Source organism: Biomphalaria glabrata, chromosome 9 (genome assembly GCF_947242115.1).
Source record: "Biomphalaria glabrata chromosome 9, xgBioGlab47.1, whole genome shotgun sequence".
NCBI lineage: Eukaryota > Metazoa > Mollusca > Gastropoda > Planorbidae > Biomphalaria > Biomphalaria glabrata.
The window spans coordinates 16,878,517-16,902,064 of NC_074719.1; the positions used below are offsets into that span (position 1 = coordinate 16,878,517).

The 23,548-nt window shown below is 35.9% G+C and overlaps 1 protein-coding gene and 1 long non-coding RNA gene across 3 annotated transcripts in view; one reads left to right on the forward strand and one right to left on the reverse strand.

Annotated features, from left to right (window-relative positions):
• Positions 1-14,775, reverse strand: part of LOC129928287 (uncharacterized) — a 27,315-nt gene extending 12,540 nt beyond the window's left edge. Inside the window, exon 1 of the long non-coding RNA XR_008779873.1 lies at positions 14,595-14,775. This is a non-coding gene — a long non-coding RNA (uncharacterized LOC129928287). The remainder of the gene's footprint in view (positions 1-14,594) is intronic.
• LOC106075505 (uncharacterized) overlaps positions 7,783-23,548 on the forward strand; it is a 22,321-nt gene continuing 6,555 nt past the window's right edge. Inside the window, exons 1-4 of one of the 2 annotated variants that reach the window (XM_056042018.1) lie at positions 7,790-8,515; positions 14,775-14,965; positions 20,084-20,243; positions 20,393-20,475. In XM_056042018.1, coding sequence (XP_055897993.1) covers positions 8,119-8,515; positions 14,775-14,965; positions 20,084-20,243; positions 20,393-20,475 — 831 coding nt within the window. In that variant the 5' untranslated portion in view covers positions 7,790-8,118. Of the gene's footprint in view, positions 8,516-14,774; positions 14,966-20,083; positions 20,244-20,392; positions 20,476-23,548 lie in introns of both variants that reach the window. The other variant, XM_056042019.1, reaches the window with a different exon arrangement.

Below are 23,548 nucleotides of genomic sequence, written 5' to 3' on the forward strand. Positions count from 1 at the left end.
TGCCCCATCCACTTACCATTATCTCTAACTAGTTCACATTTGCCCCATCCACTTACCATTATCTCTAACAAATTCACATTTGCCCCATCCACTTACCATTATTTCTAACAAATTCACATTTGCCCCATCCACTTACCATTATCTCTAACTAGTTCACATTTGCCCCATCCACTTACCATTATCTCTAACAAATTCACATTTGCCCCATCCACTTACCATTATCTCTAACAAATTCACATTTGCCCCATACACTTACCATTATCTCTAACAAATTCACATTTGCCCCATCCACTTACCATTATCTCTAACAAATTCACATTTGCCCCATCCACTTACCATTATCTCTAACAAATTCACATTTGCACCATCCACTTACCATTATCTCTAACAAATTCACATTTGCCCCATCCACTTACCATTATCTCTAACTAGTTCACATTTGCCCCATCCACTTACCATTATCTCTAACAAATTCACATTTGCCCCATCCACTTACCATTATCTCTAACAAATTCACATTTGCCCCATCCACTTACCATTATCTCTAACAAATTCACATTTGCCCCATCCACTTACCATTATCTCTAACAAATTCACATTTGCCCCATCCACTTACCATTATCTCTAACAAATTCACATTTGCCCCATCCACTTACCATTATCTCTAACTAGTTCACATTTGCCCCATCCACTTACCATTATCTCTAACAAATTCACATTTGCCCCATCCACTTACCATTATCTCTAACAAATTCACATTTGCCCCATCCACTTACCATTATCTCTAACAAATTCACATTTGCCCCATCCACTTACCATTATCTCTAACAAATTCACATTTGCCCCATCCACTTACCATTATCTCTAACTAGTTCACATTTGCCCCATCCACTTACCATTATCTCTAACAAATTCACATTTGCCCCATCCACTTACCATTATTTCTAACAAATTCACATTTGCCCCATCCACTTACCATTATCTCTAACTAGTTCACATTTGCCCCATCCACTTACCATTATCTCTAACAAATTCACATTTGCCCCATCCACTTACCATTATCTCTAACAAATTCACATTTGCCCCATACACTTACCATTATCTCTAACAAATTCACATTTGCCCCATCCACTTACCATTATCTCTAACAAATTCACATTTGCCCCATCCACTTACCATTATCTCTAACAAATTCACATTTGCACCATCCACTTACCATTATCTCTAACAAGTTCACATTTGCCCCATCCACTTACCATTATCTCTAACAAATTCACATTTGCCCCATCCACTTACCATTATCTCTAACTAGTTCACATTTGCCCCATCCACTTACCATTATCTCTAACAAATTCACATTTGCCCCATCCACTTACCATTATCTCTAACAAATTCACATTTGCCCCATCCACTTACCATTATCTCTAACAAATTCACATTTGCCCCATCCACTTACCATTATCTCTAACAAATTCACATCTGCCCCATCCACTTACCATTATCTCTAACAAATTCACATTTGCCCCATCCACTTACCATTATCTCTAACAAATTCACATTTGCCCCATCCACTTACCATTATCTCTAACAAATTCACATTTGCCCCATCCACTTACTATTATCTCTAACAAATTCACATTCGCCCCATCCACTTTCCATTATCTCTAACAAATTCACATTCGCCCCATCCACTTACCATTATCTCTAACAAATTCACATTTGCCCCATCCACTTACCATTATCTCTAACAAATTCACATTCGCCCCATCCACTTACCATTATCTCTAACAAATTCACATTCGCCCCATCCACTTACCATTATCTCTAACAAATTCACATTCGCCCCTTCCACTTACCATTATCTCTAACAAATTCACATTCGCCCCTTCCACTTACAATTATCTCTAACAATTTCATATTTGCCCCTTCCACTTACCATTATCTCTAACAATTTCATATTTGCCCCTTCCACTTACCATTATCTCTAACAATATCACATTTGCCCCATCCACTTACCGTTATGTCTAACTAGTTCACATTTGCCCCATCCACTTACCATTATGTCTAACTAGTTCACATTAGCCCTATCTACTTACCATTATGTCTAACTAGTTCACAGTTGCCCTATCTACTTACCATTATGTCTAACTAGTTCACAGTTGCCCTATCTACTTACCATTATGTCTAACTAGTTCACAGTTGCCCTATCTACTTACCATTATGTCTAACTAGTTCACAGTTGCCCTATCTACTTACCATTATGTCTAATTAGTTCTCGTTGTTTTCCCTACTCAGTTTTTCTTAAATTATGAGACAGTGGTACGGCGATGTCAATAATGGTAGCGGCTTTTCTTTTTTATCAATGAGCACCAGATCTAGGCGATTAAAATCTATCGTTTTGTTGGTCAAAATAGGCCTATCCCAGTACAGCAGATGATCAGTAGACTCGAGAACTTCTTGTGGTGAGTATTTGCAATAAGGAGGCGTATCCTTACCGATCAAATTATGTGTCAAAGCCAAGTGTCGATGTATTAACTTTGCAACTTGGTTATGGCGACTGTCAATAGATCAGGTCTTGAAGGCAATATGTCTAGGATGATTCTCGCTGCTATTTGTCGACTAGTAATAATGATTGAAACTAATACAAAAGGTGACGATGAAGTAAAGAGCTCAGACGGCAATGTGTTCAATCCTCGACGTCTACTATCCTATACAAAAACAAAGGAGATGGTCATAACGGAACTTCTCTATGCCTATGATTGTTCCTGCTAGCTCACACTATACATGATCCCCAGAACGCGGTCTTTCGGTTTATGTATAAACCTCGGGAAAACAGAAGTCATGTTCCAGAAGTCACTCAATAAAACCTACTCAGCCCAAAAGATATCCGTAAGTGGTAGACCACTTCACATATCTCGGAAGCATAATATCAAGGGACGTTGATAACCGTCTGGTTAGTGCTTTTGGACGCCTTCAGGCGAGAGTTTGGCGGAATAGATTGCTCCGCCTGCCTACAAATATTTATGTCTACCAAGCGGCGGTTCTCTCAACCTTTCTACTCAGACATGGGTATTACACAGAAAGCAAATAAGACCGCACTACAAACAGCGATGTCCTTTCGAACGCCGGTATGGACAGTATAGTGGGACTTCTTATGGTCCGACAGTTACGATGGGAAGGGCACGTATCCCGAATGAGGGACGAATGTATGCCAAGAGCAGTCATTTTTGGTGAGCTAAAAGGTGGTCGACGTAACAGTGGTGCCCCACGGAAACGCTTTAAAGACCAGCTTAGGCGCCAACTTGCCTTAGCTGACATAGAAGAGATCACCTGGTTGCATACATCTTCAGAACGAGACAGCTGGAGGTCACTCACAAAGGCCGCGGGATACAGATTTGAGACCAAAAGAAAATCCGCTTCCGAGGACAGACGCAGACGGCGAAAAGAAAATCTTAATATGCTTGACTAAATGCAAGACGCGTAGGACGTAATCATCTTCATTTTTGAAGTAACATCTGTATTGTTTAAGATAAGATAAGATAAATATGTAGGTCACAGCTGGGGCTGCGTAGCCACAGAAAATACTGCACTCCTCATTAATCTTCAGACTCGAAAACATTACATTATCTCATGTCATGATGTCGAATGTCAAAATGCAGGGGCCCTAAAATGGTTAAGCCATCCCCCCGGGGCACCCAAACCCTAGCTACGCCACTGTTTATAAAGTCTAGATCTATCCATCTGTTGTCGAGGAAATTCATTTGATACAAAGCTTTTATCAAGTCACTCTACCTGTCTGTCTTTATGTCTGTCTGTCTGGTAAAAAGTATGTACACGCTATTTCTTCCAGACCCATTCTCGGATCAAGTTGAAACTTCGTAAAATTATTCATTGGCATAGACAAGACATGAATCAATAAAAAATAACAACTTATTCAATTAATTGCTGGTATTTGCTTGATATCTACAAGGGGAACTAATCCTTCAGTATTCACAGATATGGCTAAATTTGTTGGGTTTAGTCCACTGAAATAATTGTTAACGTTATTTCTCCCTGACGCATTCTCCGATCAAGTTTATAATTTAAACAATTATTTATTTCACCTAGCAAAAGATGAATCGATTTTTAAAAACCCAATAAGTCAATTAATTATTGGTAATTAAATATTCAGTTTGATATCCAACAAGGGAAATAACTTGTACATTATTGATAGATATAGTTTTAAGGGCAGAGTTCTTGTCCTTAAGATGAGAATAAGATTTGTTTTTTTTTTAATGTTTTTGTTTATACTTTGCTTGTTAGTGAATCTTGTCTTCTTGGCTTACGTATTATTCTCAATGCGTTGAGTGATAAGAAAACATTACCTGGCTGTCTTGAGTCATATCAAATCTTAAATCCAACATTTCTAGTCTACATCAAGTTTTGAACTTCATTCCCCTATCAGTTTAGTTGTGCTACCAAGCCAAACATCCCTTGTTATTGGTAACACTTGCATTGCAAGCCGTTTTGATTCTTGACAATCAGCGCTGTAGTTTTATTACCGGCCTCCGAAAGGGGAAAAGACGCTATTAGTTTTGTGTGGTTTGTCGGTCCGTCCGTCCGTCCCGTTTAGATCTCGTAAACTAGAAAAGATAGTGAAAATCCGACATCATAATACAGACCATTCAAAGTTCTGATGCAACAACTAATTTTTTTTTCTTTTCTGAAAGCCAAAAAATCTAATTTTTAAAATCAATTATTCAAGCAGTTTTTTTATAAAAATTCACCATTTTTACAACTATTCACTATTAATAGTAACAAACACGGGAGGCTTTTTAGTAAGGGAGATGACAATAAACCATATTTTTAACTAAATTATGATCAAATTAAACATTCAATTAAGAGACGACTTTAAATGTTTCATCTTTTAAACTTGGTTGTTTATGCCGAATACGCGAGAGTTGCAACAAGATGGAGTCAATACATTCTGTAGAAGAAGACTTCAATACGTCTCCGTCAATTTGATTCTACCCTTCGTCTTGCCTGCAAACTGTTGGATTTCTCCAGAGCTCCGAATATTAATCCATTCCCAACAGGCAATACGCCTTTCTTAACACGTCGGAGAAAGTATAAGTTTGAGAAACACTGTCTAGAAGTTTTAGAAACACTGTCTAGAAGTTTGAGAAACACTGTCTAGAAGTTTGAGTCAGAATATCTAGAAGTTTGAGAAAAAAAAAGGTACCCGACTGCTTTTTTGCATTGTTTCTTAAATAAACACAATAAACCTTCTATGAATAACATTTTATTTTTCATTGTAATTTTTGTATCGACTTTTGTTTGTAAACTGTGTTGAACTGTCTTGAATCTGAGCTCTAGCATCATAGACATAAGTAAATATAGACTGGAAAAAGGAAAAAACTTCATTTAACTTGAAATTGAAAACATGTAAATCTATTGTTGTCGGATTTCCAAATTCTGAAAGTTGCATGATCTTCAGTCTTAGAGATTAAACAAAACTACACTGCTCATAAATTGTTGTCGGATTTCCGAATTCTGAAAGTTGCATGATCTTCAGTCTTAGAGATTAAACAAAACTACACTGCTCATAAATTGTTGTCGGATTTCCGAATTCTGAAAGTTGCATGATCTTCAGTCTTAGAGATTAAACAAAACTACACTGCTCATAAATTGTTGTCGGATTTCCGAATTCTGAAAGTTGCATGATCTTCAGTCTTAGATATTAAACAAAACTACACGGCTCATAAATGCTGTATAATAAAGTACACAAAATTGCAAGTCACAAATTTTCGTTTTATAGGCCAGTCTATATTTATTTATGTCTATGTCTAGCACACATTCTTTGATTGGTGTGTATCAGAATGAGAATTTCCTTTGCCTTGCCCTTTCAAAATGATTGATTTATCATTTCTTGAGTTCTCTTTGATTGCTTCTTCCACACACTCATCTAGATCTAGACACTAATAGTGAATTCCGTTTTGCGTTTGGCCTTATGTTTTTTACATTTAGACTGTGATTTCTTTTTAGATCTCTTATTCTGATATTTCGTGAACTCAATAAAAATTTTCTACAAAACAGTAGCGTAGCAAGGTACTCGTTGACCCGGTTTCAAGACTATGATAGTAGGCCCTTTTCAGTATGACAAAAACATGTTATCATCAAGTTCATTACCATAAACCTATATATAGCCATTTCCTGTTAGTTTCCATTAAGATAACATTTCGAAAATCCTAGATCGAAATAATACAGCGTATTGATTTTTGTAATCTTGTTTACATTTAAATAGATTGATTGCCTAGCCAAGAATTTTTTTTTAAATTATATATCTAGAAATTGCAAAATAATAATTATGAGACGAGTGTGCTCTTATTTTCTGTTTTAATTAGACTAGTGTGCTCTTATTTTCTGTTTTAATTACTAGAGCTAGATCTAAACATTAAATTATATGTTACATAGGTTAGGGTTAAAAAACAACAACACATTACTTCACATAATTACTTTACAGAACAACACCTTGTTTCAGCTTTTTAAAAATATTTTTTTCACGACATTTCTTTTGTAGTGTTAAAAGATCTCAATGTCCAGTCTAGATATAATATATATCTATATAGGTCTGTGTTCATTACATATTGAAAAGGCATTCCTTTGCTGGTAATAACCTTTTTTTTAGAAGAAATAGTATCCTTACACTTGGCTCAGTTACAACCTCTTACAAGTGATGGTGACCATGACACTTTCTACAATTTTACGGCTTTATAGAATTAACGATGATTATTGGGTGTTTCGTATTTACACAAAAATTTGTTGTTTTATGTTAACTTTCGTATTCGGCCTACATAAATATACATCTTAAAAAATATCCAAGTGAACATCAATTAGGCCTATTAGTAAGTTGAGATCAAATTTCTATTTTATCACATCCATAAAAAAACAAACCCAGCAAGTCATGGACATCTGCAACTAGTCGAACCCAAGACTGACAACATTTTTAGGTAGGTGTAGTCAACATAGTGCACAAGTGTCTGCTAACGATATTGGAAATGAATGCAAATCTAATCAACCTGTTTAAAATGTCTCACACAGTACTGTCAACAAAGTAAAGAGTTGAATTAGATCCTCTTATCGGTAACAACTATATTGCCCAATAGTGGCCAATAGGCTAATTCTCTGATCTCGTCTTAAGCCGATGTGAGTAGTTTGTGGGCCTACTCTTTGTTGTTGTTTCAGAAGTGCCTTAATCACTAGATCATACATCAAATACCTCACAGCTAGGAAATGGTTTTCGTTGCTCGTGTCAACAAAATGACGATCTCCGACATAGTCGTCTAATGAAAGGTTGTTGCCATCATAGTAATTAGATTGACATGGGATTTATGACGATCTCGGACATAGTCGTCTAATGAAAGTTTGTTGCATCATACTAATTAGATTGACATGGGCTTTATGACGATCTCCGACATAATCGTCTAATGAAAGGTTTTTGAATCATAATAATTACAATCTATTTCGCATTTCTGTTATTTCTGTATGTTAGAACTATAAAAATACAATGACTGCTAAGTCAAATTTTAAGAATTTAATGCATTTATATTTTTACAGTCAACTAGACACATTTTATTATTTTAAGTGCTTGGTCATTGACCCGGGTTCATCGAACCCCTTCGCGCCATGATTGCTATGCCACTGCTACAATATAAATAGAGCATCGAGTTACATTTTCAGTATTTATTCTTTATTTCTAAGATCGCACGATGCAGCATAGATCTATATAAAACATTATGGACTAGATGATGCCATTTTACAAATATAAAATATGAAGTATTGTTTGTTTTGTAACTACTGAGCTACTATTTGAATTTTTTTCTGTTGCTTTTCTTCAGTTAGAGCAAAACTAATATAAAATAAAACCGGTTAATAGTTTAATTCTGTGGAAGGGGCGGCAACTGTATCGGTAAAAAGACCCATTATATAACCCTCCGTCTAGTAAGCCGGGTATCAAAAAGACTTGCTAAGGCTATTGATTTCATTCATACATTTTAAATTTTTGTATGCCAGGGACTAACTTACGTTGCGTTTTGAGAGTATAGCCAGGCAATTTTTAACCAAAAATTGAATACAAAAATGCAAAAAAACAAATTTCGAAGACCGCATATCATCATACTTGTAATCGTAATGTGTTTAGTGTGTATATTTAAATATTTGGACATACAATGGCTATGGCGCATAGATCTATCTTCAGAATCAGTACAAAGCCAGAACTCTATCAGTGCACAGAGCACGTATCAAAACAGTACAGAGCCACAAAGTCAGGATACAGCCAGTACATACTTGTCAGCGATAGTTTCTACCACTAGCCCGGTGATACCATGTTCAGATGTTTTGAAAAAAATGGTTCAGGGGCGTTGGTCCTATAGAAACTACACTATTCAGGAACTGGAGGAAGTTGAGACTATTGTAAGACGTCTGAGAAGTTTTCATAAAATACCTGACGATTTGCAAAGACGAGATGGACGCTGTGGTTTGTACATCTTTTTTTAAAAATCTTATGGTAAATAGCATATTGTCAATATCATCATATCATATTATATGCAGACATTTTCAATAGTAATTAGGAAATTTTTTAGAAAAGATAGGGCTGATGATCATGGAGGAGTTCTTTTAGCAATAAAAAAACACTCTTATAGCAGAAGAAATTACCTTACCTAACTCAAAAAATATAGAATCAAAACTTTGTAAAATTAATACCACCTCAACATCCCTAATAATAGGCAGCATTTACAGACTACCAAATTCAAGTTTAGAATACATGCAGGAACTATGTAATCAGATTACTACACTTAAAGAGAAAAATAAAAATGCAGTTTTTTTGGATTATGGGTGATTTCAACCTACCTGATATAAATTGGAAAACACTAGCCATAGATAAACACCAAAACTTTAAGGACATTAATGAGCTTTTCATACAAAACTTTACACAACCTAAGTTTAGATCAAATCATTAAAAAGCCAACTAGATTAAACAACACATTAGATCTCTTCTTAACCAACAGACCTGAATAAGTAGTAGATTATGATATCATCCCTGGTCTATCAGACCATAAGATCATAAAAATACACAGTCAGATAAAAGTAGCCAATACAAAACCCAAAAGAAAAATCCTACTCTGGAATAAATGTAACCTAACACAACTACACCAAGCTGCATTAAACTTTCAACAAACATTCCTATCAGAAAGAGACATTAATCAACCAGTCGATGACCTCTGGAATTTCATAAAAAACTATCTTAAAAACATTATAAAAAACCATATGCAAACTAAATACATATGAAACAAAATAAATAAATGATGATTTAATAATAGATTAAAGAAGCTTTGTAAACAGAAGAAAAACCTATATAGAAAATTTTAAGAAACTAAGGCAGAAAGAGTTTATAAAAAGTACATAAAAATTAAACACCTAACCCAAAAGTAAGCAGACAGCTGCAGAGTGAATACATAAACAATGTAATATCTAAAGATAACAACAAAAACCTATGGACATACATTAAGTCTAAGAAAATGGAAACAACAGGCATAGCAGCGCTATTAAAAGGAGAAGACAACTTAACACACAATGATAATGAAACTAAAGCTAACATCCTAAACAAATACTTTGCATCAGCATTCTCAGCCCCAGGAGACAAAGACATATTAGTTAATATGAACAAAGTAGACAACATAGGAGATATAGAAGTACAAGAAAAGGGAATTCAAAAACTATTAGCCAACATCAAACCTAATAAAGCGTCTGGACCTGATGGTATTCCAGCTAGATTACTCAAAGAACTAATCAATGAGCTAGCCCCAGTGTTCAAAATACTCTTTCAGGCTTCGCTTATCCAGGGCAGAGTACCAAAGGACTGGAAAGAAGCTAATGTCACCCCCCTATTTAAAAAAAGAGAAAAATCTGACCCAGGAAACTACAGACCAGTATCACTTACCAGCATCACATGTTAAATCCTAGAACACATAATGTGTAGCAACATCATAAACCACTTAGACAAACATAATGTCCTCACCCCATACCAACATGGTTTTAGGAAATATAGATCATGTGAAACACAACTAATAGGACTAATTGATGATTTTTCAAAAGGTTTAGATAACAGTGAGCCTACGGGGCTCCAGGACCGGATTTTCTGTTAGGGTTTACTCCCTTAGCCTTAGGCCTCACACACAAGGCAGTGCGGTTATTGACCTATAGCTAGGGGTTTGGTTTGTGGGCAACAGGGCGTGTCCGCACGCCGACGGGCCAAGCCTGCCTCACATCTTGGGGCCAAACCTCCTCCAAGACCCTTGCAGTTTAGCCTGAGGCTTCGCAGCCTCAGTTTCCATCTGCCACCACGAGAAGGTACTGCATAGGACTTGCTGTGGAGAGGCTATGTACTGGCAAGAGAGACTTACTTAGCCAGCGGTGGCAACAAGTCAAGCTACCACACTAGACGCTTCACACAGCCATTGGCAAACAAAAGGATTAGATAATAGTGAACAAATAGATGCTATCTTACAAGATTTTCCAAAGCTTTTGACAAAGTTCACCACCATAATTTGATAAAAGAAAATATTTCGGCATTAATGGTCCATTGCATCAGTGGATTATAGATTTTCAGATAAGGAGAGATCAAACTGTCATAATAAATGGCTCTAAATCAACACCAATAACAGTAAACTCAGGTGTACCTCAAGGAACAGTCTTAGGTTCACTACTATTTTTAATTTACATAAACGATTTACCAAATTGCGTTAGTTCAGGAACAAAAGTCAGATTATTCGCAGATGATTGCATAATATATAGAAAAATAAAAACAACACAAAATACAGAAATTTTACAAAGAGAATTAGATGAATTACAGAAATGGGAATCAAATTGGAGCATGTTGTTCCACCCAGAAAAATATCATTTATTAAGAGTAACAAAAAAAAACCTAAAAGAAATTAATTCCACTTATATTATTCATGGTAAACCAGTAACACAGACTAAAAACGCAAAATACCTAGGTGTTATAATAAATGAAAAACTGTCATGGAATCTCCATATTGATAAAGCTATCAAAAAATCAAACAAAGCATTAGGGTTTATTAAAAAAAAAATATAAAACAAATAAGAACATAAAAATAAAATGTTATTTAATCTTGGTTAGGCCAATAATAGAATATGCATCCTCTGTTTGAGACCCCTCAACTCAAGAAAACATTAAAAAATTGGAACAGACACAAAATAGAGCAGTGAGATTCATAACAAACGATTATTCACATTTGACTAGAGTAACACCTTTAGTAAAATCACTAAATTTAGAAAGCCTTCAGGACAAAAGACTCAAAAGTAAAGTAGCAATTATACATAAAACATTGAACCATAATCTTCAAATACAAAAACAAAAGTTAATAAAATACTCTGAAAGACACAAAGATAAAGGCACATTCCTCGTCTCATATGCTAGGACAAATTTGTACAAATACTCCTTCTTTGCTAGTGCTATTAGAGCATGGAATGGGTTGCCTGAGCTAGCCAGGAAAACCAATGACTTGGCAGAATTTAAGTCATTGGTTAATATACATGACTGAATGCATGACGCTTAGGACGTAATCATCTTCTTTTCTTTTTTTTTGAGTAACGTCTGTATTATATAAGATAAGAAGATGTTTAACTAAGCCTATTCTTAGCGAGAAAATGAGTCATTGGCATATTTAGTTTTCATGGTGTCTTTTTAGGAAACTGTCATGTAATTAGAACAAAGACATAGTCCACTTGTCTAGACATTTCCAACCAACATTAGAACTCGTTAAACTTTTTCTTGAGTTAGACTTGCGGGAGAGGAGGGATAATATGGATTTAAACGCTTAACCTTCAGCTCAGTTCTCAGGCCATTTGCTAGTTTATTTTTTGCCACGTTACATTGGAATCTTCCTTTTTAAAATGTATTCATCATAAGCCGTTAAATGTAACTGAGTGCTTCAGTTGCAGTTAAAGCTACGTAGTTTTCTGTTGACACAGATGTTACTAGAATAACATGCACATTAAACCATCGACTTTTACGTTCCCCTAAATATGGTCATATCCCCATAAATGACGTCAGATACCCATAAATCTGGTCAGATTCCAATAAATAACGTCAGATACCCATAAATCTGGTCAGATACCCATAAATCTGGTCAGATACCCATAAATGACGTCAGATACCAATACATGGTGTCAGATACCCATAAAGCTGGTCAGATTCCCATAATTAACGTCACCCATAAATGACGTCAGATACCCATAAATCAGGTCAGATACACATAAATGAAGTCAGATACCTATAAATCTGGTCAGATACCCATAAATGACATCAGATACCCATACATGATGTCAGATACCCATAAATCTGGTCAGATACCCATAAATCTGTTCAGATTTCCATAAATGACGACAGATACCCATACGTGATGTCAGATACCCATAAATCTGGTCAGATTCCCATAAATGACATCAGATACCCATAAATGACGTCAGATACAAATAAATGACGTCAGATACTCATAAATCTGGTCAGATTTCCATAAATGACGCCCGATACCCCTAAATGACGTCAGATATCCATAAATCTGGTCAGATTCCCATAAATAACGTCAGATACCCATAAATCACGTAAGATACCCATAAATGACGTAAGATACCCATCTGAAGTTGAACACGACCTGAAGAAAGGGGAAGTTCGAATCTTTGATGTTCAATCGTCGCAAAGTTTTTTACGTAGGCTATATCTCGTGACTGTAGTCGCCTTTTGTTCAATAAAGTAAAGTTTATTAATAGTTGTTCTGACACACTCGCTATTCAACAGCTGATTAGCTGCCTGGTGGGGGAGTGGCTTCCGAACCAAGTGGGATTTTCTTGAATTTTTAGGACGCCCTATTGTCTAACCAATCTAACCTGACAAGCCAAAGTAAAGGCGGTTAGCCGGTTTGTTGGCCACAAGACACCCCGCTAACCGTCGGCTATAGAAAGATTATATATCAGAAAGAGGTACCTTAACTTGTACATGTAAACGTCTCGTGAGATGTCAGTCGAATCTTTCAGTCGGGCAGATTAAATTGTGATTTGAAATTGTAAAAGATCAAATATGAAGTGTAAGTCAATCTCATTCAATCAACATTTATGTTCTAAACCTTTTTTTTTTTTTACAATAAATCTATTCAAGTCCCACCTTCCGACTGGGTGGGGAAAACCTTCTGGGCAAAACCTGGGTGGACACCGTTCTCGAAAACGGCTGTAACAATTTTCATAAAAATTAGACACTTGATGTACATCGTTGGGAAAAAAAAACTAGCTCGTTGGCCAAACTGGGAAAACTCTAGTTAGACCGTGATAATTGTTCAAAGTATTAAAAGAAAATAATTTAAATTTGGCTTGAGAACAAGAAAATCTTTCTCTTGAACAGACTCTACGTCTTCGGGTATTTCCGCATATAGACCTTGTTCATTCAACAGTTTGATCAATTAATGTTCAGTCTAGTTCTAAGGACCTATCATTAGGATATTATAAAATCTAGTTCTAAGGACCTATCATTAGGATATTATAAAATCTAGTTCTAAGGACCTATCATTAGGATATTATAAAATCTAGTTCTAAGGACCTATCATTAGGATATTATAAAATCTAGTTCTAAGGACCTATCATTAGGATATTATAAAGTCTAGTTCTAAGGACCTATCATTAGGATATTATAAAGTCTAGTTCTAAGGACCTATCATTAGGATATTATAAAGTCTAGTAGATTTCTACATTTGCTTAACCATGATTTTTTTTTCACGCGGGTGGGGTGGGGGCTGGGTAAAAAAAAATGTTCCTAATTTTTTTTTCTAAATCTAACATTCATTAGTTATTAAGAAAAAAAAAATCTTTGTACGTTGTATAAAGAAACTATTGCCTGTATTACATTTAATTAAACTTAATCGAAAGCGCTCCATGTCAGATTATCATAAAATACAGGGCAGTTTAAATTTGTGTCATTGAATGGGGAAAGACTAATCCCATATCTCGGCGTTGTGTTTTAAACATTTCTATTTCTTCTTTGTGTTCTTAATTATCAACATAAAATCAGATTTTAACTCTTTCCCTCCGTAATTATTTACCACATTCTGGTGGAATCAACGTTGGTATCGTTAGTTAGGAGAGAAAGAGTTAAACCAACATTTTTATTAAATCAATAAGTTTATTTTAGGGGATAATGAATAAAACGAATAAAAAAAAAAGAGAAAAATTGTTTGCTAAGCATCAAGGAAACATACATAAAAGTGGCTTATTAAATCAAATTTAATGAATCGAAAATATAGCGTATTAAATAAATTATAGATACCTCATAAATAAAAATTACTTAATAAAACGAAGGCGAGTATTTGTACAGCAAAGTTACTCAATAGATCAAAGCTATTTACTAAATCAAACGCTTCAATTAGCAAAATTGTTTCTTGAAAACATACGTTCTACAGTCCTAAAATATTATTTATGAGCTGCAAAGAATGGTGTGAAGATTTGTTTTTATGCTGGGGATAATGGCAGATAATTGTAAAAGTTACCTCTTTGTTCTCTTTGTTGTTTTTCATATGATGTGCATACGTCATTAAAAACTAGTTGATTGTTGTCCAGCTCAAAGTTTCCATTATTTACGTGTTCATGGATATAGAATTATCCTATTTTCCACCGTGACCTTGGTATTAGCCATCAACCTTGTTTTTTTTTTTCTTCTTTCTTGAAAGGCAATGTGAATTATGAAGGCCTGGAGTGGTTCAGAGCTCTCTGTAATCCGAAAGGGTCAACACCGTGCTGCTATAACAATACTTGTGTGAATAGAACTGTAAATGAATGTCAATGCGAAGGTTGTTTTGATTTTAGAGCCAAGATATACGCTGAGTTGGCAGATTGGATACCAGACGATCATAGTTGTAAGGTAACGGAAATTCATTTTTTGACGTAGTCCTCACATCTCTTTTTTCACATCTCTTTCTTCACCTCTCTTTCATAACATCTCATTCTTCACATCTCTTTCTTTACATCTCTTTCTTCACATCTCTTTCTTCACCTCTCTTTCTTCACATCTCTTTCTTCACCTCTCTTTCTTCACCTCTCTTTCTTAAAATCTCTTTCTTCACATCTCTTTCTTAACATCTCTTTCTTCACATCTCTTTCTTAACATCTCTTTCTTAACATCTCTTTCTTCACATCTCTTTCTTAACATCTCTTTCTTCACATCTCTTTCTTCACCTCTCTTTCATAACATCTCTTTCTTCACATCTCTTTCTTTACATCTCTTTCTTCACATCTCTTTCTTCACATCTCTTTCTTCACATATATATATATCAACATGTAAACAAAAAATAGTGTGCAAACATATATTCTACCTTTTGTAAAAGGCGGTTAATTACATATCCCCAATCCTAGCAAACAAATAACTTTGAAATGAATAAATATTAAATGTCAGTTATCTGTAATCAATGTCATGTTGGTCTATTCTGTTAGTCTAGATAGAAAGTCAGCAATTACATTTAGTTTGCCCTTTAGATGTTCTACATTAAAGTTAAATAATTGTAATAATAGAGCCCAACGACAAATTCTATTATTTCCATATTGTGCGCTCTTCAAAAAGGCCAGTGGTCTATGGTCACACTGAATTGTGAATTTAGCGCCATATAAATATCTGGACAAGCGTTGCACCCCCCAGACAATGGCAAGGCATTCTCTCTCTATTACTGAATACCGTTGTTCTCTGGGCAACAGATTTCTGCTCAAGAACTTAACAGGATGGAATATTCCTTTTACTTCCTGCAAAAGGCAACATGATATGGCTATGTCCGACGCGTCTGTTTGCACAATAAACGGTCTATTAACGTCTGGTAATTTCAGTATAGGATCCCGTGTCATGCACATTTGAATTTTTCTTAATGCCCGGTCACATTCTGGAGTCCAATTGACCCTCGTCGGTGTCCTTTTTTTTAACAATCCAGTTATTGGAAATACTATTTCCGCGAACGCTGGAATAAATCTGCTATAAAAATTAGCAATACCTAGCAAACATCGAACCTCTTTTTTCGTTTTTGGTGCTTTTATATTTAATACCTTGTCTCTGTTATTGGGTTCTGGGTATATGTTTCCTTCACCTACAATATTACCCAAGAAAGTTATTTTAGGATACGCGATTTCAAGTTTGCTTGGCTTGATAGTAAACCTATATTCTTTTGTATGGTTTCGGATGTTCCTTCAGAGTTGAAGATAGTTTACTTCCTAGTCCAAACCTCCCGCAGGACGACGGGGGATGGGAGCGGGCAGGGTTTGAACCATCGACCATCGATAAATCCGAACGACAGTCCAGCACGCAAACCGCACGACCAGGCAGCCATCCTTTTAGCCTGGACAACACTTTCTCTAGTGCTATTAAGTGTGATGACCAGTCATGCCCGAATACACAAATGTCATCAAAATAAAACACAACATTTTCCAGTCCTTTAAGAATGGTCCTAACAGTCCGATTAAAAAAACTAGGAGAATTAAGCAGACCAAACGGTAGATATTTAAATTGAAAGTGACCACTTGGTACCCTGAATGCAGTGTACTTCCTACTATTCTCTTCTATTGGTATTTGCCAGAAGCCTTTTGTTAGATCTATCTTTGTAAAAAATTTGACACTATTAAGTTGTAGGAAAAGATCTTCTTGGTCTGGAATAGCCTCCGCGTCAAATTTGGTAACCGCGTTTAATTTCCGAAAATCTATGCAAGTACGTACTGTTGAATCTTTTTTCTTAACCAAAACGACAGGAAATGCATAGGGCGATTGAGACTCTTCAATAATGTCCATTTGAATCATGTTCTCTATCTCCTTGTCTAAGACATCTCTCTTATGAATAGGAACTGCGTATGGCCTCAGTGTAATAGGCTTTTCTGTTGTGAGCTCAATGTTGAATGATTTAACCTTCGCTTTACCCGGTATATCAGTATTTATATCTTTATACTTCTCAACTAGCGTCTGAATCTGTTCTCTTTGGGATTCGGTTAATTCAGTATTGATACTAATATGTTCCCTGGAATTTGTACTCTCAAGAGTAGGTAACTCAGTAACTTCATCCTCCTTGTTATCATCTTCCTGGTCGGTTACAAGGGACGCTATGCACGCATGTAATAATTCTTCCCCTTGACCCCCATACAAGACATGGGACGCACTTCCCGAAAGTTGTAGATCATTATTTTCCTTAACCGTACATTCCGTGTTGTTTTTTTCATGATATTTTACTAGTCTGTTAACATGAAGAATTTTTACTCGATTGCCTTTCTTTATTTTTACATTAAACTTGTTAATTCTTTTTTTCTACTTTATAAGGCCCCTCCCAGTGCAAGGCTAACTTATTCTGTCTCTGTGGTTTCAGTAAAAGCACAGAATCACCTGTTTGAATATCTTTTTCTTCGCTATTTCTATCATAATACCTTTTATAATTTTCCTTACGTTTTGAGCTATTATTCTGAGCTATTTGACAAGCCACAGCCAGCCTACTTTTTAGGTCTAATAAATAGTCAAACACATTCTTTATTTCTGGTTCTACCTGTTGATTAGTAAAAAGATCTTTTAGAATTGACATAGGCCCCCTGACTTTCCTTCCATACAACATTTCATAAGGGGAAATGTTAGTAGACTCATTTGGTACCTCTTTGTACGCAAACAGAAGTGCATTTATAACTCTATCCCAATTCTTAGGTTCTGCTTCGGCCGTCTTTCTCAGCATGCACTTCAAAGTCCCGTTAAAGCGTTCTACGCCCCCATTTGACATGGCGTGAAATGGTGTTGATTTAACAATCTTTATTTTAAAAAACTGACATATTTCTTTGTATAATTGAACTGAGATCCATTATCAGAGAGTATCTGTTCCGGGAATCCTATTCTAGTAAAAATAGCACTTAGAGCTTCTATTACTACTGGTGTTGTTGTATTAGGTAGTGGTACAGCTTCCGGCCATCTTGTTGCCAAATCAACCAACGTTAAAATGAATCTATTCTTCCGATCTGTCATTTGGAGTGGTCCTATGATATCAATAGCAACTTTAGCAAATGGAGTGGAAATAATATTCATGCGCCCTAGTTCTACCTTTCCAGCTTTTCCTGGGTGTCTACCTCTTTGACAAAGGTCACAACATTTAATGTATGTTTTTATATCTTTATCTACCCCAGGCCAAAAGAAATGCGAATATACCCGATACCTGGTTCTATTTATAGACATATGTCCAGCTAAAGGTGTAGAGTGTGCTATTTCTAATATTAGTTCACGTCTATTCGTAGGGATTACAAGTTGTCGTTCTATTACCCCAGGGGTATCTTTTCTCTCAAATTCTTTGTAAAGTAGACCTTCTTCCACTATAAATGATACCAATCCCTTTTTCTTATCTTCGACCGTTCCTGCTTTCGCCTTTTCCCATAATCTAACTAATGAACTATCATTTCTTTGATCCTCTCTAAAATCACTGTCCAATTCCATCCATTTACTTAAACCAATCCTGTCATTATCTTCCGATTTGACCCTAGTGTCTTCTGCTTTCGCCATTGCCCTAGTAACAGCATTCCCATATAAAATGCTTTAGCCTGATCAACATTTCCAATAATAATATCTGCTATTGGGTCCTTGAACATGGCCGCTACAAAGACTCCTTTTAAAAATGGAGTATCAATGTCTATCCAAGCAAGTGGATACTGAAAAGTTTGTCCATCTATTAATTTTAAAGTGAAAAACCCATCTATCTTCTGAATTTCTTCTATCAAACTTTCTCGGACCCCAATTATGCTCGCCCCTGTATCTCGTAGGACAGATACCCTTCGATCTCCTAAAAATCCCTCAACTATTTTCAATCCACCAACTGATTTATCTTTATAATCTAAAATCTTCAATGTATCAGTGTGACATGCAAACAATCCCACTTGTTGCCCCCTTTCTGGTAAAACTCTTAGTCATTGCTGTGTTGGACCTCTATTCTCATTTATCTTTACCCGACACCATCGAGCAATGTGTCCGCCCTTTCCACATCTATAGCATATCACTTGTGTACCCTCTGTGTTTATATTATTCGGGCGACGACTGTTAGATTGACCAGTGGCACCAAAAGCTACATATGGGATATCGTTACTAGTTACTTTGTTACTTCCCTTTACAATATGTGTGGAGCCTTTCGTGGCATCTCTAAATTGATCAATACAGTCTAAGACCTCTTTCATTAGTACACACTCGGAGATATGCGCTGTCTGGGTGCAGTAGATACTTCAGGTTGCAGTACTCAGAGATATATGCTGTCTGGATACAGCAGATACTTCACTGGAGATTGATGCATCCATCGCATGTAGTTGTTTTGGACAAGCCCCCAAAATGTCAGGACTCATTTTCTCTCTAATATATGTATGTGTCATGCTAAATGAACGCAAGTCCTGGGCAATACCATAATGACACATACAACGACAAAATAAGATTCAGAATGACACTTTACCGACATATAACATGTTTAATTACATTATTTGCACTATAATACAGAAAAATAGTTAGAGTCTACACTTAGACTATATATATCCAAAAAGTCCAACTGTCTTGAACTAGGAACAAAACCACACTCCTTATCATGAGTTACATTATGTTCAACAAAACATCTCACCAAATAAAAACAACCCAAAACAATAACAGTTTTGAAATCAACAACCTGAATTGCCCCCCTTCTCCTCTACAGTAAACAGGAGACCCAGGCTGACCAGAACTCAGTCCTGACAGTCTGCTGGACTGTTGAGGCACCACACAAGATCTGTCAACCTTCTTTCTCCATTCTTTTCTGTCATTTGTCTTTCCTGGAATTTCATTCTGATATTCTTCTGAAAATATTAAAATCGCCTTTTTACCTTCTGGGTAGAACAATTCGTGGGCTAATTTTTAGTTTGTGTCTCCACACAAACTGTCTTTGTAACCTTGATATTATTAGCTTATTTGTCTCCAAACATAGCAGCATATGCTCATCATGTGTACATTAGCATTGTTTGTGTTTCTTTGGACTAGATACGTAAATTCCAAAGTAAAGATGAAGTGTGTCGTGTCTTGGGAAACACAACCATCTATTTCATAGGTGATTCCTTCATGAGACAGTTGTACATCTCGGTACTAGGATTCTTTGAAGCTGAGGACTCTAAAAATATTTTTGTGGATAACACATCACCAGGTAAAGCCTACAGGTTTCTATTAAGAATAAAACGACTAGAAAAAATTGAATACGTTTAAATGTGCTTTAATTTTACATAGCTGTCATAAGTATTACCATAAACGTATTATGATATGCGCTTGAATTTTCGAATATATGTTTTCTTTCAGCTATCATCCAGAAGTGTGATAAACATTATCGCTACATAGCTGAGTGTCGCCACTCCATAAAACATGATTTTTCAGAATGCAACGTAAGCCCTAGTTTACAAACATACTGTAGATGTGTCTAAAGGCATTAGCGTGCTTGAGTTTTAGAAGAAAACATATCCTCATTGTAAAACTTTAACCTTATGTTATCTTATCTACTCTTATCTTATAAATTAGAAACGTTTCTTCTCAACAGAAACAAATTATGTCTTTACGCGTGTCCATGTGTCAGTCTAGTCGTGCATATTAATTAGAGACTCATGCTCTGTTAATTCATTGGTTTCCTTTGTCTGATTTAGGCAATAGTACTGGGAAAGAAAGAGCGCTTGTATGAATTCGCACATGGAGTAAGAAATGTTTCTTTATATTCTTTATCTGTTATTGTATTTGTAGGTTTTAGTGTTGGTATTTTATATATTCTTGCTACTTTAATTTTTAGTCTATACAATGAATTTGTAGTCATAAATGCAGACAGAGGTGGCGTAAGGCATAGGAGAAGTGGGCGACCGCCCTCGGCCTCGCGGCTCTGATGCACTAGAAACTAAAGCTTCACAAATGCCAGTTGTCTAAAGATTTTGTCATCAACTGGCACAATAAGAGAAAATTTTATCGGATAATATTTAACACAACACCGGGAGAGCTTATAAAATAGGGTTAAAACTAAAAAACGTTTGGTCTGCATAAACGACAATGGTTCAAAACATGGTAGGCGTTAATAGTGGAGTTAAACGTTCGCGTATTGTAGTAGATCAGTGATGCCCAAACTACGGCCCGCGGGCCAGATCCGGCCCGCGACGTGTTTCCATCCGGCCCGCCTAAACCTCGGCGCAAAGTGAAGAAAATCTTTAAAAAGGTTGAAAAATGTATTTTTCCTACGTTAGGACTCTCACTTTTTCTTGGATTGATTTCATTCTAATCTACGTCTTTCTATAGTCACATTATTTATTTTTTTATATGAACACGACGTTTATTTTTTTGGTGACAAGTGTTGACAGTTGTTTAAGGTTCTTGAATAATTCCGCTGCTATCTTGAGCTAGTCGTGTAATATATTGTGTGTAACACTGGGCATCAATTCTGCATCATTTTTTTTGTAAAGTTCTTTTATTATTAAAGAGAATGGTTTGTAACATTTAAAATTGGAGCGTTAATGAAATGAGAGAGCCATAGGAACGAAAACTAGAATATGAATGTAGAAACTTCCGGAAAAAAGTGAAGACATCTTTGCTTTTGTGAAACATAGGCCAACAAGATTCAGAAATGTTACTGTTTTTAAAACTCATAAGAAAAAGTCATTTGCAAATCAAAACATAAAAAAAAATGACGGCATTGTTGTTTTTAACCGCCAAGAAAAAGATCGCTAAGCTACGCCCAGTTGAAGGAGTAAAGCGACTGAAGAGATAAAAGAGACAAGAAATGAGTGAAATGAGTCCACGACAAAGGCAAGTTACAGAGTTGCTCAAAGTATGAGAAATGATGCGTAAAAAAGTGCTTTCTAGCAGTGGTGAAAGAATTAGTCCTGGGTAAACAAGCAGTTAACGCATTGCAAAACTAAATGACAGAGCAGCAGATTTTGAAATGTTTTCTAAAGCCACTGAGGATTACTCCGATAGATCTGCAACTGCAATTGATTGACTTACAAAGCCAGACATCCCTGTTTGAGAAAGTTAGAGTGATGCAGACAGTTCATTTCTTCGCCGTGTTGCCTGAAGAAACTTTTCAAATTACCGAAATGAAGTGTTAAGGACGATCACAATGTTTACAAACACTTCATTGAGCAGACAAACCTTTCAGTAATAAAACGGATGAGACCGAGCTTACGTAATCGCCCTACGTGTGTAAGCTGGCCTAGTAGTGCTACAGGTTTCTAATAAAATTATTTAAAATGGAATTATTCTCTATTTCATTTTTTTTACATCTATTCGACGATGTGGCCCGCGACACGAGTGTCGGAAATGAAAATGGCCCACCGGGCGAATAAGGTTGGGCATCACTGTAGTAGATGAATCCCAAGTTAAAAAGTAATCCAAAGAAGGAAATAGTCCTACGAGTGGATGAGAGCAGCAGCTTCCAACATTTTGAATCATCAAAAATTACAAAGCCTGATCACTAATTAATAGAATGTCATTAAAGATGCCAAGTAGCTACTCTGTGGAGTTTTCAAACAATCGTCATTAGAAGACAATCTAAATTACAATAAATAGAGGCCAGACATAGATCTAGATTTAGATTTAATTGTATTAAACAATTTGAACAAAATTTACATTTATAATTCAAAATATAATATTATGTAAGTAGTAGTATCACATCAAGAAGTGAATCTGATGCGAACAGCATAAGTGCACTATAACTACTAGTGGTTAATAGTGTATTAGCCTATTCTGTTCGCATGGGAAACCTGTTAAGTTGTGCAGGCCCCCTTTTTTTATTTCTTACTACATCTACTCCAATATATTAATCGAAATTGTTGGGAAGAAGTAGGTATCTAGGAACAGTGGCGTCATGGGGGGGGGCGAGGGTGCGGTCGCATCGGTTGACACCATTTTGGGAGTGACATACAAGTTGGAAAAATTATAACTTGGCAAAAGCAGACACATTGAAAAGATAATAATAAAGTCTCGAGATATATCTTGGAGCAGTGGCGTCACTAGGGGGAGAGATGTGAGGGGTGCGGTCCGCACCAGTCGACACCATTTTGTGGGTGACAACCAAGTTGAAAAAAAATTATAACTTGGTAAAAGCAGACACATGGGAAAATATAATAATAAAATCTCTAGATATATGCCCAAATATGCCTTGACACATCTAGATAGTAGTTTAAGTGTAAATGATATAGCACAAGGTTATACCATTTAAAGTATAACAAAAGAAACTTGTTCATGTGATGTTAAGTCTGTTTATAATTTTAATTAAGTATTATTGTAAAATGTGCAATTAACAATTGAATAAATGTAATTAACATTGGGATTTTACATTTGAGTAAAAATCAATAAAAGTAGGTATTCAGCTCAAACTGTATCGGGAGATTTCCATGCTGATCTTAGGTAATCACTTAACACTACTCTGCTTATTTCAGAAGAGTTAGAAGAGTCTTATCAAAGACGACGTGTTGCAGTTTG